This window comes from Capsaspora owczarzaki, assembly GCF_000151315.2.
Source record: "Capsaspora owczarzaki ATCC 30864 unplaced genomic scaffold supercont2.7, whole genome shotgun sequence".
Classification (NCBI taxonomy): domain Eukaryota; class Filasterea; order Ministeriida; family Capsasporidae; genus Capsaspora; species Capsaspora owczarzaki.
Window position 1 is genome coordinate 835586 of NW_011887298.1, and position 17571 is coordinate 853156.

General features: G+C 54.9%; 4 protein-coding genes across 4 annotated transcripts; 1 reads left to right on the forward strand and 3 right to left on the reverse strand.

Moving 5' to 3' along the window:
* Nucleotides 1-7: 7 nt before the first annotated feature.
* CAOG_04748 (hypothetical protein) lies at nt 8-6753 on the reverse strand. Its single transcript, XM_004347449.2, has 7 exons — nt 6722-6753; nt 3992-5893; nt 1656-3872; nt 1292-1551; nt 944-1158; nt 410-834; nt 8-279 (listed from the first exon to the last, which is right to left on the reverse strand). The coding sequence occupies exons 2-7, from the start codon at nt 5744-5746 to the stop codon at nt 244-246; spliced, it is 4908 nt and encodes a 1635-aa protein (XP_004347499.1). The 5' UTR covers nt 5747-5893; nt 6722-6753; the 3' UTR covers nt 8-243.
* A 202-nt stretch (nt 6754-6955) lies between these two features.
* CAOG_04749 (hypothetical protein) lies at nt 6956-9168 on the reverse strand. Its single transcript, XM_004347450.2, has 7 exons — nt 8968-9168; nt 8343-8820; nt 8206-8231; nt 8057-8116; nt 7811-7953; nt 7310-7677; nt 6956-7207 (listed from the first exon to the last, which is right to left on the reverse strand). Exons 1-7 carry the CDS (start codon nt 9058-9060, stop codon nt 7041-7043), a joined length of 1335 nt encoding a protein of 444 aa, XP_004347500.1. The 5' UTR covers nt 9061-9168; the 3' UTR covers nt 6956-7040.
* Nucleotides 9169-9286: 118 nt separating this feature from the next.
* On the forward strand, nt 9287-15676 carry CAOG_04750 (hypothetical protein). Its single transcript, XM_004347451.2, has 2 exons — nt 9287-9358; nt 9456-15676. The coding sequence occupies exons 1-2, from the start codon at nt 9307-9309 to the stop codon at nt 15524-15526; spliced, it is 6123 nt and encodes a 2040-aa protein (XP_004347501.2). The 5' UTR covers nt 9287-9306; the 3' UTR covers nt 15527-15676.
* On the reverse strand, nt 15670-17429 carry CAOG_04751 (microtubule-associated protein). The gene is made up of 5 exons (XM_004347452.2): nt 17288-17429; nt 16908-16946; nt 16709-16815; nt 15985-16602; nt 15670-15876 (listed from the first exon to the last, which is right to left on the reverse strand). The coding sequence occupies exons 1-5, from the start codon at nt 17403-17405 to the stop codon at nt 15793-15795; spliced, it is 966 nt and encodes a 321-aa protein (XP_004347502.1). The 5' UTR covers nt 17406-17429; the 3' UTR covers nt 15670-15792.
* Between the last annotated feature and the right edge of the window lie 142 nt (nt 17430-17571).

Below are 17571 nucleotides of genomic sequence, written 5' to 3' on the forward strand. Positions count from 1 at the left end.
TTCATGGCTTGGTGGAGAGATCCTTCGGGAGCAACTTCGAAAACAAAATAATCTCATTGATGCACAAAAAGAATGATTAAAAAACAAGTCAGAAGCAAAATACTAACAATAACAGAGAAAAGAAACAGGAGGTTGGAAACAAAAAAGAAGTGGAAGCGGGGCAAGAAAGTCAGCTGCAACAACTCCCCAGCAAACGAAACAAACGCGTTTCAAACGGAAGAAATAAAATATGAAAAACGGCATTTAGAAGGTGCGCGCGCGAAGGGACGGAGGCAAAATCTACGTGCATCATCAAGAAAAATAGACAAACAACAACAACAACAACAACAAAAAGGTCAGCTTTTACGAAAACCATCACAACGACACACTCGCGCCGTCATCATTGAGCTACAAAAAATCACCGGCTTACCAAGCGAACATTTTCCTTGGTTTCCAAGCCTTTCAGCTTGATCAGTCCTAGATCATCGACGCGAGGAGGAGCAAGACCTTCGCCCAGCTCATCGAGGCGCTCTGAAACCTCCTGCCAAGCGCTATCGCTAATGACAACTTGACCGCCATCGGCAAGCGAGCTCACGGCCGCAGCACGATTCACGACGGGACCAAAGTAGTCCATGCGACCGGTCAGCGGGTCGGGCTCGCAATCGGGCAGACCCGTGTAGATGCCCATGCGAACGGAGATGCCTCGGAAGAGCAGCTCGCCGTCCGGGCCATTTTCTTCGCGGCATGCAGAGCGAATCTCCTGGGGCAACTCCATTTCCAACAACTGGATCTGGGCCGTCAAGCACCATCGCAGCGCGTCAATGGCATGCTCGAACGAAACCATGAAAGCATCGCCTGAATGTGCGCAAAAGCAACCAAATTGACGTCAGAACAGCAAGAACAAAACAACGCCTCACGAGCGTGGAAATTTGGAAAACAAGAATGACGTGGACAACAGCTGTACCTTCGGTCTTGACCTCGTAGCCAGAGTACAACCGGAGAAGACGACGCATGAGAGCATTGTGATTCTTGACAGCATCACGCATGCCTTCCTCGCACGCCTCCCAGAGCATTGTCGAATTCTTGATATCCGTGCATACCAGCGTCAGCTTGCCCGTCGGCGGGGCGACTTCCTCGCCAAGACGGCTGAGAATCCGCTGCGAGTCAATGTTGGTGGCTCTGCGAGATGGAGCGAAAAAATCAAAGGGCATGGTAGAGAGCGGTTAGTGGCTGTCAACGACAACGACAACAAGAAAAAAAAGCGGACAAAAAAAAACAAAAAAAAAAAAAAACAACAGCAACAGAATTGTACCTTCGGGCGCGTTTGGTTGACTTGATCGTCGCCTTGGGAGTGAAAACAACCAACACCGAGAGATTGGCGCGTCCGCCGTAGAGCCAGGCAAAGTCGCGCAGCTTTTGGGCGGCTTTGGAAGGTGTGTGCTCATTCCGGATGATGTCAACCGCTGCTTGCGGACTCACCACCTCCCACAGTCGCTTGGAGCCAATCATGACAAATTCATCATCGTCTGTAAGCTCTACAGTAGAAATGTCAGGGCTCGAGTTGATACAGGGCTGCGTCAAGAGCAAAAGCAAACGGAACAAAGCAAATGGAACCAAAAAAGTGAGCTTGCAAAAATCTTTCCCCCTCTGCTGCAACCCGAATGCGACACACTTACCTGAAGGAATGAAAAGCCAAACGCGCGGCTCATCGAGACAAGGCCGTTCATGCGACTGTCGGGCCCAATGAAGCCGCCGAGAAGCCGCGTTCGATGGCGCTCCTCGTCACTCTGAGAGAGAAGATGCACTGGCGAAAGAACAAGAGCACGGCCGTTGCGGCAGAGCACGCACATGCTGTGACCAACGTTGGCCAGATAGAGCTTGTTGCTGGAAATGTACAGAATGAGACCAGACGAGCCGGCCAGCTGCGCAAAGTCTTGGCCGCCCAAGAGCCGATTCAGGCCGAGACAAGTGCCACGCAGGCTGCGCAGGACATCGCTGTTTGTGACAATCAGTTGGTCTTTGAGCAGCGACGGGAGACGCCGAGCGAGCTGTTCGGGAACTTGCGATCCGCCACGGCCATCAAACATGGCAAACAGAGCCTCGTCGGCGTTGTCGCGGAAGTTGTACTGCCGGACGGTATCAATCTTAAAGTTCTCAGAGTTGATTCCGTACAGGTGGGCAACACCAGAGCGCCACACGTTGGAGGATGCGCTCGACACTCCTTTGGCCACGCTCTGCTCGACGCTGGCAATCTTGGCCAGCTCTTCGGGCAGATTCTGGGCCACTTTGACGCGCTCGAGACCGAGGCTCTTCAAGTTGACGAGCTGGACAAAGTCCTTCTTGGGATCGTTGATGACCAGGCGCTTGTTGCCGGACAAATCGAGGTGCTGCAGGTGTCGATTCCAGTTCCAGTTCCAGTCAAACTGCTGATTCCACAGGTTCCACTTAAAGTTGTTGTCCCGAGCGTCCACAATGGCCAGATTGCGAATCTTGCCAAGCTCGGCAGGCAAGTTGCTGAGCTTGTTGCTGCTAATGTAGAGGTGCTCAAGCGCACTCATGTGCTGCACGTCCTCGGCAAGGTACACAATGTCGTTGCCGGAAATGCAAAGGCTCCGAAGCTTGCTCAGACGGCCGAGAGTTTTCGGAGGGATCTCGGTCAGCGCATTGTAGCCGAGGTGGAGGAGGGTCAGGTCGGTGAGCTGAGACAAAATGGGCAGGCAGCTATCGTTGAGCTTGTTGTCACCGAGATAGAGCTCTTGCAGCGTTTGGTTGACAGCCTCAAACTCAATCTCCTCGATGGCAGGCATCTTGCTCGGGTCGATGGCGTTCAACCACATTTCCTCTTCGCTCTCGTCCATCTCGGCGACGGAGGGCAGGTACTGCAACACGTTGGAGCCGGCGTTCAAGTGGCGGAGTGATTCCATTCGGAAAATATCATCGGGCAGCGCGGAAAGATTGTTGCCGAGCACAGAGAGGTGGCGGAGGGAGCGCAGCGGCACCCACTCTTCCGGGAGCGAGGTCAAGCGGTTGAACTCGACGCTCAGAGCCTCGAGCACGTCGAGGCCCATGATGCTCGCAGGCAAAGCTCGGAGCTTGTTGTGATCGAGCAACAGCACGCGGAGCAAAGGACTGCAGGCGAAGGCGTCCGGGAGCACGGAAAGCTTGTTAAAGGACAAATCGATGCAACGAAGATCGACCAGGTCGCATGGGAAAATGACCGAGGAGATCTTGTTGTGGGATGCCCGCAGCACAGTCAAGCAGGGCCACGACACAACGAGAACAGACACTGCGTTGCGATCAATGAGCAACTCTTCCAAACTCGGCAGCTGGAGATTTGGCGGCAACGCGTCAATGTTATTGGACGAAATGTCCAAGTGGCGCAAAAATGTCAAATGGTTGAGCGTGCCGGAGAGGGACGTCAAACGGTTTTGCCGGAGGACGAGTCGTTCAAGACCAACGATCGAAAAGAGCGCTTCGGGCAGGCTCGTCAAAAAGTTGCCAGTTAGGTTCAATGACGTGATGCGTCCGAGCTGGCACACGGGCGCAGGAATGGACAACAAGGTGTTGTAGCTCGCATCGAGCGAGGTCAGCTGGGCCAGTTTCGCAAACGACGCAGGCAGCCCGCGCAAGAGATTGTTGCTCAAATTCAAGTGCTTTAGCGCGACCAATTCGCTGACTTCTTCCGGGAAGGTGCGGAGCGAGTTGTGTGCGAGTGATAGCGACGGCAACGAGTCTGCCAGCAGAGACAAGAAGGTTTCGACTTCACCGGGCAGGGTGCCTTGCATAAACCCACCGAGATCCAACGAGCTGAGATCCAAGTGCGGGACTTCCATTGTGTCAAGTGCGCGGAAGGCTTTCATGACGCGATTCTTCAAGCTGCTGGATTCTTCGCGCTGGAGACAGCGAAAAAAAAAGAGGAAGAAAAAGAATGAGTCAAACAGATGCAAAACCACAGCAAGGCGAGAAAAAGAAAATAGTGCAGACAAAAAGCATCAGCAGCGCGCCAACTTACTGCACTCTCCTCATCAGAGAAAATGAACTTGAACAAGTGGCTAAAGTCGTATTTGCCGAGTTGAAGCAAATTGTCCTCCTCCCGGTAGCCGAGATCAATCAGCCACTCTTTTTGCAACAACAAAGGCTGCTCATCCGCCTGCAGACACCGCTCCATGTCATCCCGTTGCACGTAGAGACGAAAGTTGGTCGAGTCGGACAGAATCCCGAACTTTTTCGCAATCATTTCGCAAAGCTGGCGCGTGGTGGCGTTGACATCGCAGCCAACGAGCTTGAACTTTGGATTGTTGCGCATAAACACGCGCATGACTGAGAGAGACGTCAGCGAGCGCCACTTTCCACGCTGGGGGATGCTACTTTCGACGAATCGGTCAGCCGGGGCGTCGTCTTGGGCAGCGGGCTCCTCTGCTTGAGGATCCGAGGCGCCGTCTGGTTGCGTAATGGGCGGAATGTTGTCAGTAGCAATCGCGGTGAGCGAGAGCGCCTCCCGAGGGGAGGAGAGTGAAGAATTGGAGGACGATAGCGAGGAGCCTGGGCCAGCGTGCGCGCCGTGGACAGACTCTGATGCGGCGGCGGCATCTGCCGCGGTGGAGTTGCCGATGGAGGAAGCAACAGCCGAGTCTGCGCCGGCGGCAACATTCAACGAGGCCGTGCTCTCGGTGATGGTGGGCAGGTGTGACGACGATAGCGGATAGTGTGCAGACTTGACTCGGGTCTGGCTCGGTGAAGGATGGGCTGGCGGGGCTGAAAAGGTGGTGGTCGAGGATGATGCAGACGCGAGGGAGGAGGAGGAGGTTACCGGCGAGAGACCCGACTCAGACCGAGCGCCGTTACTCGCGACCATCGAGGCATACGCGCCAGCAGGCAAGGCGTGGCGCATCGTCGGAGACGCGGACGACACAACATCTGGGAATGCCGGGAGCATATCAACCACCGAGACAGTCCTGCGTCGAAGTTGGGCAAGCCCGCGAGGTCTCCGCCAGAGCTTGATTTCAACACTACCGTCTCCAGCCGAGGAACCACCAAACGCAGATCCTGCTGCGCTCGTGCTTGCGCTGCCGTTGGGCAGGGGCATTCCGACAGATGAAGGCGCGGTACCAGAAACGGACGCACTCCCGGCTATTGCTGGAGAGGCTGTGGCAGTCGCAGTCGCCGCAGCAGCCAGTCCAGAGCCCGAGGTGGAGGCGGCGATGCCTGCACGCTCATGCGGGAGCAACGCCGAGTTGGGATCGGCAATGCTCAGCAGGCGCCGCCGGATGGTGGGTGGCGACCGCAAGAGGCGGCCCTGCTGTTCCGGTGTGAGGTGCTCTTGCGCTGTAGCTTGTGCGTTTGCAGCGCCCGACGCTGGCGCTGACATGTTCAGCAGAGAACCTGTTGTCGACGTTGTTTGTGCCAGCGACGGCGCCGTCTGTGCTGTACTCGTCGTGGTGGTGGTAGTCGTCGAAGCATTTTCGTCTGCGCGCAGCTGAGCAAACTCCAACGGCGTATGCGAGCGCGACGAGCGACGTCCGAACGAGATGGATCCCGTCTTGCTGAACAGCGACGACGCAGACACGGTTGCCAACACGGAGCTCGAGTGCTTGAGCTCTGTCGGCGGGCCAGAGAGGGTCCCTCCGCTGCCACCTGATCCTGCTGTAGTAGTAGTTGTTGTTGTTGTCGGAGCAGCAGCAGCACCGGGAGCGGGAGCAGTGCCATTGCCCGCCGTAGCAGCAGCAGCAGCACTTGGCGTCGCAGCGACGGTTGAATTGCCGCTCATTGGCGATGATTACGAGTTTAGAAGATGGCTTTTGAGACACGTTTCGGACACAGGACACCTACGCAGCCAACAATTGCAGCAGCAGCAGCTGGTCGTCGCAGCTGGGTTTCGTTGTTGTTGCACTGTGTTGTTGTATTGTGTTGGACTCTGAAGATCAAAAAAAAAAAAAAAAAAAAAAAAAAAAAAAAAAGTGAGCCTTTTTGGTCGTCGTTTTCGAGTCGTGTTTGAGTGTTGAGAAAGCGAGCGTTTGTCAAAGCTCGTCGGTGAGCGACAAGATTAGTGAGAAAGCGAGCACACTTTGCGATAGAGTGACAGTGAAAGTGACAGTGAAAGTGAAGCAGAGTCAAAAGAGAGAGAGAGAGAAGAGAAGCAGCATTGAAATTCGATTTTTTTGATTTTTTTAATTCAAAATTATTATTATTGTTCCTTTTTTTTTTTTTTTTTTTTTTTGGAGCTTTGTCGTTCTGTCATTTCGGCTGCAGCAATGCCGATATTGCTGACTTTGCGCTGTGGAAGGTTTTGTCCTCTTCTCATTCCAAATCTCAACGAAAGGCTTCACGTTTCTGAACTCTGAGCTCTGAACTCGGAGCTTCACGTCGAACGCTTTGCTTGCTTGCTTTTGTTGCTTTTATGTTGTGGGATTTTTTTTTTTTTTTTTTGTTCGTCCTTTGGTCTCAAACTCAAACTCAACTGCGCTGTCATCATCGCGCGAACGCTGCACGACACACAAGACACGGCCCCAAACGCACGGTCAGACCAGTTCCGAAAGAGACAGACAGACAGACAGACAGTCGACGATGAGCAAAGGTACGTCGTTCGTCGCTTTTGTCAATGCAATTGACGTCGTTCGTTCCAGAGCCAGGCGATGAATGCTCACACACAGACACACACATATCATACATGCACACTCTCTAATCTGCTCTTCCGATCTCAGTGGCGGAGTGGGGGTGTGGTCGGGCGTGCGGTGCGCCTTACAATGGATGTTGGTTTTCTAAAGGAACAAAGAAACGCACCAAAAAAAAAAAAAAAAAAAAAAAAAAAGACTGAAATTTGAGTCAGCAAAGTCCAAGGCGCTCAGATCATCACGGGTCGTTGACGTTGGTAGATCGAAGAAGAGAGAGAGAAAGACCAACAACGAACATGTGCAAAACAAAAAGCCAGCCTTCGGGAGCATGTTGATGGAGCTTTCGGGGGAAAAAAAATGCAAAGCTTTCAATCGTTCAACATCAATCCAAGGGAGCACACATCGAGAACATTGATGGGAAATAGCATAGAGCACTGAATTCGGCTTGGTTTATGTTGATGTAGCTGCAACAGTCGGAGCAGCAGCAGCAGCAGCAGCAGCAGCAGGCGCAGCAGACGAGGCGGTGATTGCCAACAACAGCACCGGCAACGATCGATCATAGAATAGCCGCAACGGTGGCAGTTCCGCCAAGGTAGTAAACTCGAGAGCATGTGTCTCTACAACAACAACAACAACAAAGAACGAAAACAACAAAGAACGAAAACGGGTGAGATGACAATGCCTATCGCCCAGCATCGCCATAGCTCCAGTCTGCATACTCAGCGTGGTCTTGAACTGCTCGATGATGTCAGGATTGCGGATGGTCGACGCAACGAGTGCCACTGGGCGACCAGCAGTCAGCACTGGAGGCAATGGCGCCTGCACACTGCCGTCGCCTGCCAACGCGGTCGTTCCACTCGCTGCAGTTGGGGCCGCCTTGGGCACTATCCGTCGGTAGCTCGGCACCTTTAGCAGACCGCTGAGCACTTTGCACAGGGGATCGAGCAGATCCGGATCATACACGACATCGGCAGCAAGTACGAGCTCGGCACCAAACGCCTGCAAGGAACGCTCAGTCACACGGAACCAGTCCAAGTCCTCGACAAGTGCTGGGGTGGCATTTGCACGTGCAGGTAGCTCTGCGCCTCTATAGTCGTTGTTCAAGCATTGTGAGTCGCCGCAAGGCAAGCAGAAAAAACAGCGACGGACAGAAAAGCAAAAACGAAGCATGTCCCAAAAACAAGCAACCACACGCCCAACTCGTCGCACAGGGAACATACTTTGCCAAAACACCATTCAAGTCTAGATTGTGGCGCAAACAGGACAGCACGTGCGTGTCGTAATCCGAGGCAATCAGGATTTTGGGACGCAGCGTTCCTGCAACGATTCCCACAAGTCCTGTTCCACTTCCGAGCTCCATCACCTACGTGCAAACGTTAGATGCAGGCAGGTGCAAGGGATTTTCAACAAAAGCGAATGAGCAAAGTGCTGGGAGGAGCACTGTGAAATCCAACGCGAGACCGCACCTTCTTTCCCGACACTGCAGACGGATGCTGAAGGAGCCACTCGGCAAGATAGTGTGCAGCCTAGATTGGTACACGCAGCAAGCATGAGTTTTGTGAGTTGTTGGGTTGGACAATCTCAATGTGATTTTTTCGCATTCAATCTCCCTTACCGGCCAGCCTGCCAGCCCTGTTGTACCTGCAGTAGCATCAAAAGAGCCACACGACCGGCCATACATCCACAAACACAACGTGAGCCATCCAATCCAGCAGTGCCCAACAACAACAACCAACTATCAATCTCACAAACCTTTCGAGATAATGTTGCGCGATTCCTTCATCGAGATGAGCGCAGCCGGATCTGTGGAGATGGCTTGCGGGAATCCCAAATCATAGGTGCGATGGCACCAATCATCGCTTCCACCACCCGCAGCAGCAGCCTCTGCGTCGGACGTGTTGAGATTGAGCAATTCGACGCAAAGCGAGACGAGCTCGTCGCATGTGTCGCCGCGCGCCGCCTCCACCTGGGCATAGTAGTACTTGGCAATGCTCTTTGCGTGTGCCTGGCTCGGCGGCAGGCTCAGGCAGCGCGGGTGCTGGAAGATCTCTGCCACCATGCGGCGCTGAACCGCAACCTCGAGCATCCACGCCGGCAAGCGCTGGCTCGTCCCGACCTGCGTCGACCAGCCAACCGTGGCCATGATCTGCGCCTGCACAAACCCATCTGCGTCCGATGTGGCGGTTGTTGTCGTCGTGGTGTCTGTGCGTGGATTGACTGGCGCGACCGGCTTTTTTGTTGGTTTCGCACACACATGTGAAGCAGCAAGTCAGCAAGCAAGCAAGCAGCATTGATGGTCAGATTTTTAAAACAAGGCCTAATTCATACAACACACTTCCCCCAATTGACTCCAAAAAAAAAAAAAAGTTCAGCTCACCCAGTGGAAGAGTCGCGCGGGGACTCCGGCCATGTACTGCACGCGGATGAGCGCCAACGCGTGGTCCACACTGCTCAGCGTCTGCGTCGCCATTGAATGTTTTGCTCAGATGCTTTTTTTGTTGCTTATGAGGAAGCGACGACAATGTTAACGAAGGAGTGTGTGTTTCTGAACTGAGCAACAGCGAAACCCCCGAAAAAACAAAGACTGAAGTTTGGTTTCTGAGATTCTGATTCTCATTCCACCCTTATTCAACTCAATTCAATTCAACTCAACCCAGTTCAATTGTCTGTTGGTGTCACTCGTTTTTTTATTCCATTTCCTGTCCTTGAACGTTGAATGGCGAGCGGCGTTCGAACTGTGGCTCAGCTTGCATTGGCTCGCTTGGCAGGTAACAATACAATACGAGTTGTTCGATCAACCTGCATTTGAGTCGGAAAATATATTGCGTGTATGTATTATTAAAACTGCCCCCCCCTCCCCCACAGAGCTCGATCAAGACCATGCACAGAGCGCGACTGCGTGCAGCAGACAGCTCGCGACGCTGCTGCATGTGCTGCTCGACCAGTCACCAGCAAGCGACACCCAGCCCGACGCTGCTGCTGCTGCTGCTGCTGCTGCTGATGGACTGGCGCCGTCGCCATTATTGTCATCCGCACCAGGCAAAGGCAAGAAGGCACAGCAGGGCAAGGCCCCAGCCAAGCGGACTGCTGCGGGCATGAAGTCCACCGCGACGGTCGTCGATCCAGTCACCGCGTGCGTCGCGGCGGTCATTCGCGCGCCAATGTCGTCGTCGTCGTCGTCGTCGTGCTGCGAACAGTGCGAGGCTGCCGTGGTCGATACACTGGTCTCACTGGTGCTCGCTCAGGACGTGTCGTCTGCGCTGCGGAAACAGCTCATCAAGCTCGTCGTCACTTGGCGCGACGTGCTGGGCGCGTCCATGTCCAAGGCGCTGAGCCACGCCATTGCCGCTCGGCTGGAGCGACTGCCGCAATCGCTGAGCTTGGTTCAGTGGGTCTGCAATCTGAACGAGCTTCGGGTGGAAACAACGCAGGCCATGCAGTTGTCCATGGACATGTACCTGCCAAAGCTTGCCCGGTATTTCGTTCAGTGCGTGGAGCATGCGCTGCTGCCAGGTGGCGTTGCAGTCATCACGACACCAGACTACTCGACCGCTCGCATGTCCATGGACGAGCTCTCCACCGAGGTGTTGGATGCGAGCTCGCTGTTGGCATTGATTCTTCGAAAACAGCCCGGCGTCCATTCGCTGGTCGCCGCCCCATCGGTTTCGGATCCCCCTGCACTTGCTGCGCTCACCGATCTGGGCGCAGATCTGTTGAACAGCTGTCTTGTCGTCACTACCCAACTCGCGCATGTCTTTGCTCAGGCAACCATGAGGAGTGTGGGCGTTCTGCTCGGCACGCTCTTCTCCATTTGGTGTGCAGCCAGTCCTGATCAGCTGCTGCCTGTGCTCTTGACTGACTTGCTCGGAATTACGCCGTCAAGCCATCCAGCATCGACAACAGCAGCAGCAACAGCAACAGCGACGGCAGTTGCGACGACGACTCCAATTGCTCTCAATCCCGATCTTCTCAAAGGGACTGCCCAGCTCCTTCGGAACGAAGGCTCTGCAGATGTGCTCGACGCAGGACTTGCCATGCGACGTGTGGCTTTCTGTGATGCCATTCTCCGATCCTTGCCACTTGATGTGTTTTTGACCACAGTCTCCTCGTCGCCGGACAGTCCTCCGTTGCTTGGCCGACTGCTTCCTTACATTGCCAACGTGTATCAATGCGGCAGCTCAGACCAACGGTTTCTCGCATCTGTGTTTCAGGCAATGTCACTGTGGGTCTCTTCTGTTGAGAAAACAGCCACGCTGGCAACAGCAGCGGCAGCAGCAGCGGACAACACGGGCCTGCATGCGAACGCGATCGCACAAATTGTGGGCACTCAGCTGGAAGCGTGGGGAAACACTGTCGTGTCACTTGCTGTGGGCATTGCCGAAACGCAACAGGACGCCGCCGCTCGGTTTTTGATTGGAAACATGCTCAAGTGTCTGACTGCGGTGGATTTGGCTTCATCGAGTTGGAGCAGCACAGCACATGCTCCACAGTCGCCCGATCGAGCGCTGGACGCCGCGTTGAAATTTTCCTCGCAGCGGCTACACTCCAAGCTCGCGATTTTGATTCTTGTCGAGGCTGTCAAATGCGGGCATCTTGGTCGCATCACGCATCACCTTCCCAATCCTGCCGCCGTCGCGCTCAGGATTGCGCTGGGCGAGCAAACACTGGCCTCGGTTGCGTCGCTTTTATTCGCCTCCATTGCACACACTGCTCCTCAGCAGCTCGAGCTGTGGTTGGAACCCTTGAGGGCGGCGTTTCTCGACTCGGCGCATCCTACGACCAGTCCAGCTGCACCGCTTGCAACGAGCAATGTACGGCCGTTTGGTTTTAGCGATCCAGTCGCTCTACCGCTGTTGACCGAGCAAGTGTTGCCCAGGCTGCTGGCAGAGCATCGTGATGGCATCGTGTCGGCCATTTTAGCCATTCCCAATTTGTCTCTTCTTTCACGGCAGGTGGGTCCGCTCACCTTACTACTTTCCACGCTAGTTGCAGCCAGACGCCTGGGCCATTTCGAAAAGACTGCCTTTGAACCGTCTTTGAGCGAATCGGACGGCCTGCGAATTCCCGGGCTCCTTCCACTCGAATTGTACATTTCCGCGTTGTGCTCCCCCAATAGCCACTTGGCTGCGATCGCCTACAGTCTGCTGCTCACCCCGAAAATGGTCGCGGATCCGGTCAGCGAGTATGAGCTCTCGGCATTGCAAGCAGCCCTCCCCGTTGCGATGCTCTGCACCGAGGCTTCTCTCACTTCTCACGTTGAAGAGGTGGTTCGCCAGACGTTGATGCGAATTGCTAGTGGTTGCGGCAGCTTGAGTTCTGCTCTTCGTCTGAGCAAAAAGGAGTCGTCCGACCTTACCTCTGTCGTGGAGCCCCAAGCGTTGCCCTCATTTGTGCGCTGGCTGTGGGAGCACGCGTTGCAATCTTGCCATCGCGCTGCTCCGCATACACAACGCCTGCTTTCCTTCCGCTGGATGCGCATCATCATCGAGCTCTTTTCTGCATCGGCGGCCTTCCAACACGACTTTTTCTCCACTCGTACGCTGGAGGTTGTCTTTCCTGCCCTTCACGACAGTTATTCGACAGTTTGTGACTGCGCTCTGGAGATTTTGTCCGTGTTTCCGCGACCTTTCCTGCGCCAGAGCCGGTTTGACGGCAACAGCCACGGGTTCCAACTAGATGACCTCTTCCAACTTTTCGTGCGATTGCTCCCGTCCTTCCGCAGCGCCGAGCTCGAGCATGTTCCGCGACTGCTTTGCGTCCTCAGCTGGCACTTGAACCCGGAGAATCCGCTCGATCTCTCGCTGCTCTCCAACGCACAGCCAGCACAAGACGGGTGGATGACACTTTGGACGCACCTGCTTGCTCGACTGGACGCCGCCATGGTCGAGTTCATCGCTGCCACTTCGGGCAGTCGCCCAGCAGCTTCTCCGTCCCCGGCCTTCAAGCGTCCTGCATCGCTCTTCGAAATTCCAAACCTGCTCGCTTGTTGCCGAGTGCTGCTTCGCGAAGCAAATGCCTCCCATCGTCTTCATGCGTTGATTGGCTGCGATTTGCACCTGCGGCTGACCCAGCTGCTCCGCCTGTCCTTGCCTTTGGTCGGGTGCGCGGCACCAGAAGGGCAGTCGACCCTCGCTGATGTGGACGCCACATCAGACTCGACGACCACCGATCGTCAGGACGACGAAGAGGATGCGGCAGATGACAATGACGAAGAAGAGTTGGAAGCTCTCACCAGCACCAGCAGCAGCAACGGTAAACGCGCGCCGTCCGTGACGTTCATCTTTCGCATGTCACGGCAGTGCTGCCTCTTGCTTGAGGATGTGACCGAGGCGCTCTTTCGCGACATTTTTGCCACACCCAATGCGCCGTTCGCGGAACGCACTGCCTTTGTCATCAAGCCAGACGGAGTGCTCGACTGTCTCGCAGCAGAGTCGGTCGGCATCCTCATTGCAGCACGACACAAGGGCAGCATTGGTATTGGCGAAGGCGTTGTATTCAAGCTTGCCGAACGGCTTTGGCGTCTTGGTGGCCATTTGTGGGCGCGTGCCGAGTACTCCCATCTCAGTCTGCTTCCCGCTGCCTGGCTCAAAATTGCACTCGAGGCTGCGGGCGTGTCGCAATTCAAAGGCGTCTTGGCCACCACGCCCGTCGAGCACCAGTCTGCCGCTCTCGACAACGTGCTGGCGGAAGCGACTGGCCGAATTGCCATCTCCCGCCGCAGCGCAGGCTTGCCTCTCTTGGTTGCATCCTTGCTTGCATCCAGTATGTCTCGGAGCATCCAGAGCGATCTGTTGGTTCGTGATGTCATCGACTCGATTCTGAGTGCCATTCAGCACAAACTTGCCGTCGCGGTCGAAGCCTTGCAGCCGAGCCCTACCCGTTATGAGGCCGCGCCCATTGAGAGCATTGTGCACTTGCTCAACATTTTGCGCATTTTGGTGCGCGATGTTCGACTTGTAGGGGTGCTCCAGTCGTTCTTGGCGCGCATTCTCGCCATGGCGCTGAGTCTGTTTGAACACCACCTCTGGCCAGTTCGCAACGCAGCCACCTTGCTGTTTAGTTGCCTGCATCCCCGCGTGGTTGGCTTTACGCCCCAGTCGACGCCTGGCCAGCGAGCATCTTCCACGCTGGACGAGCTGTACCAGCGCTACCCGGACTTGCGGCGCCAACTGGAGGAGATTTGCGAGAAATCCAACCTCGACCACGGATCCAGCGCTTTGCATGCTGCAATGATGATCTTGTGTAGCCTGAGCCCGCCGCCTCACCCATCGCAGTACGTGTCTTCGGCGCAGGACTTTCTGGCGTCTCGGCAACCACTGGACGCGGCCATCGTGCGTTGCTCACACAGCCCGTTGTTCTTGACTCGATGCTCCGCTGCACGCGCCACGATTGCGCTCGTGCCAAGCTCCGAGGTGTGCCAGTTTGTCTGTGCGCTGATCGAGACGTTGAGAGCCGAGCGTCGCCAAAATACCTTGCACGGCGTGTTGTTGCAGGTGTTTGAGGTGCTGTCGTGGCATCTGGCTCGTTCCAGCACCGCGCAGAGCCAGCAACTCGCCACCACAGTCTGGCCCAGTGTTGCTAGTCTTGTGTGGCTCATTCAAGCCACTTCAGTGGTTGCGCCAGCTGTCCAGACTTGCTACCTCGAGATTTCTCATCTTGTAGAGGCCCATTTGCCGAAAGACCAACATCTCGATGGTCTTGACCTGCACGTGCAAGCTCGCGACACTGCAGCAGTAAGTGTATTGCGACGCACTCCTCCAGCTTCAAGCGCCCTGGCTTCTGGATCGTTGTTGGTGGTCGCTTGCTTGCGGTTGACCTCCGTCCAGACTTTGGCAACACAACTGTCGCTGGATCAGCTGGATGCCGATTCTCTCCCTCTACTTTTGGATCACGCCGCTCAGCAAGTTGCAACGGCAGGCCTCGACCCCTCTGTCTGTGGAATCTTGCTCGAGTACTTGTGCGCGGTGTTGGCAGCAAACTTGAGATCGCCTCACGGCCGACACCCACCTCTCCTGGCCTCCCAACTCTCGCTGTACACTGCACTTGTCTCTGCTCGCACGTGTGACTCGCTTGCACGGCTGTGTACCCTTCCGCATGCAACAGTTCTCCATGCCTGTTTGCACGAGTTTGAAGCCTCGGAATCTGTGCGCACCCGAGCTACAGTGGCGCTGACACACTGTCTAGTTCATGCACATGTCGGTGTGGGCGAGGTTGGCGCTTTTGAAGAGCTGTTTGATCGACAACTGACACGCATTGCGCAGCTGGCGCTACCGTCGGCGACTGTTCGTGACCGGACTGCCGCTGCCCAAGCGCTTGCAGTCACAATGGCCTCGCGTCAGCTGTTCTCGACACTGTTCACGACTCGACCGGCAGCCGCGGCTGCGATGGTGCATTCCGTCGTTCGTTTGCTTTTTGATGAAAATGGGGATGTGCGTGAAGTCGCCAGCCAAGCGGTGCAGCAACTGATCAACCCAGCGCTCCCGCCCATGGTGCACATTCCCGCGTTGATTGCGTTTTTCGAAGCAATCAGCGGACCCCGCAGTGATGACATTCAACTGGCTCTGCCGCTTTCGTGCTGGGCAGAATTGATTCTTGGCGCGCCTGGATCTTCCGCGACCTTGCGTTCAGCCTCGGCCACACTGTCGGATCTTCGCGCTCAAGCCTTCGTGCCAGAGGCCGCCAACTCTTTTGTGGACGAACTCGCAGTCGCCCAGTTGTGCGCCAACGCTTTTGCAGACCGACTTGATGCTGGCGAACGATTTTCGAAGGACGAGCAGGCGCTTCTTTCCACTCGCACGAGCCAGGTGGGTGACTTGCTTGCAACGCGTCGACAGTCTGGACTGGCATTGTCGTCTGCTCCCCGCATTGGAGCGGAAGATACGTTTCTTCCACAGAAACGGTTTGCGTTGTGGGCGGGTGCGTTCCAGCGTCTGTAGTCCGACTTTGTCCAAGCGACATTTCTCATTCGAGCGCTAATCTTCATTCTCCAATCCAGTTTGCTGCCACCTGTCTCTCGCCTAGTTTTTGAGTCATGCAATCTCTAACAACCAACTGAATCAATCTAAATACGAACATAAAAACCATCAACATTTCATTCAATAGGTGCAAACATTCACAGAGAAATAACGTCGACCGCGCCTCTCGGTGGCGCAACACTCCTTCATGTCAGGCATCGATAAGCTATTTAACAAACAAAAAAAAATCACCATTCTTCAACTTCGGCTGCTGGGGTTGAGGCCACTTCGGCTGCAGGGGCGACGGCGTCTGCTCCTTCACCTTCCGTTGGCTAGTAAGCATCAGGACAGTCATACAACAAGAAAAAAAAACAAGTGAGACACAGTGAGACAATGCTGGCAGCTGCACCTCAATGAATCGCAAACTTAAGCTCCGTTACCTCCGCGTCAAACAGGATCTTTTTCAGAGTTTCGGCGAGCGCGCTGTCCCCGGCACTGTCCAGCAGGACTTCTACTTGTTGGAGCTTGCCGTAGTAAAAGTCTCGCTCCTGCTCGAGGTTGGCTGCAGAGAGCTGGCATTCGGACAGCTCCGTTCGGAGCGCGTCAATCGTTTGTTGGTACTGCTGCTTGAGCTGCTCTGATAGCAGCGTCACCGCCGCAGCCGTCACGTCGGACGGAGTTGAGGTAGTTGCAGTGGCAGCGGGCCGTGCGGCGGGAGCTGCGGCAGGACGTGCGGAGGCGGTGGTTGCGGCGGCCGGACGAGCGGTAGTCGACGACGCCGCGGCAGGGCGAGGAGCAGCAGCCACACGTGAGGTGGCCGGAGCCGCTGCAGCCGGGGTGGGGCGGCGAACAGCAGCGGACGGGGCAGCGGACGAGGCGGGTGCGCGAGTGGCCGAGCCACCTGCACCGCCAGCAGCAGCTCCTGGCGCACCTGCGCGACGCTCGACAGGATTGTACTCGCCACCGCCGTGGTTGGCGTCGAAGAACTTTTTAAACCACTGGACAAACTCCAAGTTGTCCTGGAATTTGCCCTTGATCAGCTTTTCGACCGGGATGACCTGTGCATTGTAAGCAAGTGAGTTGTCTCGGTCCTGCTCTTCGTCAACGCCTACCAACGTTCATCCGGCAGCCGTGATAATCCTAGATTCGCGTTCAAGTACCAACCTTCTCAACTCCTCGCTTGGTGAAGACGGTTTGCAGCAGTTTGAAGTTTGGAACGCACTCGTGCTCGAGCTTTGCACCAAAGTTGACCTTGTTCAGCGGAATACAGCCTGTCAAGGGTCAAGGGAGACCATGAATATGTCGAGTCGAACTGCTTGCTGTGTATGTGAGCCGAGACAACAAGTTCCATTGAAAAACAAACCTGGCCACATCATATCGACAAACTGGCAGTACGCAGCGCCTACCAAAATGCAAACAAAATTCACCAACAAAGGCACATTTTGAAATGGTTGTTAGCGAAAAACATTGAAATGACACCCAACTTGCGATTGAATGAATGGGTAAGCAAGCGGCATTGAGTGAAGTGAATGTATGGTGATTCTTTCCCCCTTTTCAACTCGATTCTCATTCAACGACACATCCGCATTTTCATTTCCTGTACATGCTTTGTCGTAGTGATTTTTTCCGGTGCAAGTGACTGGTTGAGATTGTCATATAAGACCAGCATTGAACACAAAGACAAAGAGTGTAACGGTTTCACTTTTGCCCTCTCTCTCTCCCTCTTGTGTGTGTGAAACTGACCTGACGCGAGCTCTTCAATCTTGGCCATGTTGAGCTGCAGCGTGCTGTTCACCCACTCGAGCATCTCGGTGCGGCCAAGATTGCCAGGCGCGTTCGTCGAAACGTTGATCGTCGACATTCTCAATGCAAAATGCAATGCAAAAAAAAAAAAAAAAAAAAAAAGAGGATTGAATCCAGTTGAGTTAGTTTGAATCAGTTTTGTCTGAGATTGATGATGATGATGATTGAGATTGGAAAACTGATTGAAATAATGAGCTATGATGGTTGTGGAATTTGCAGCTTGA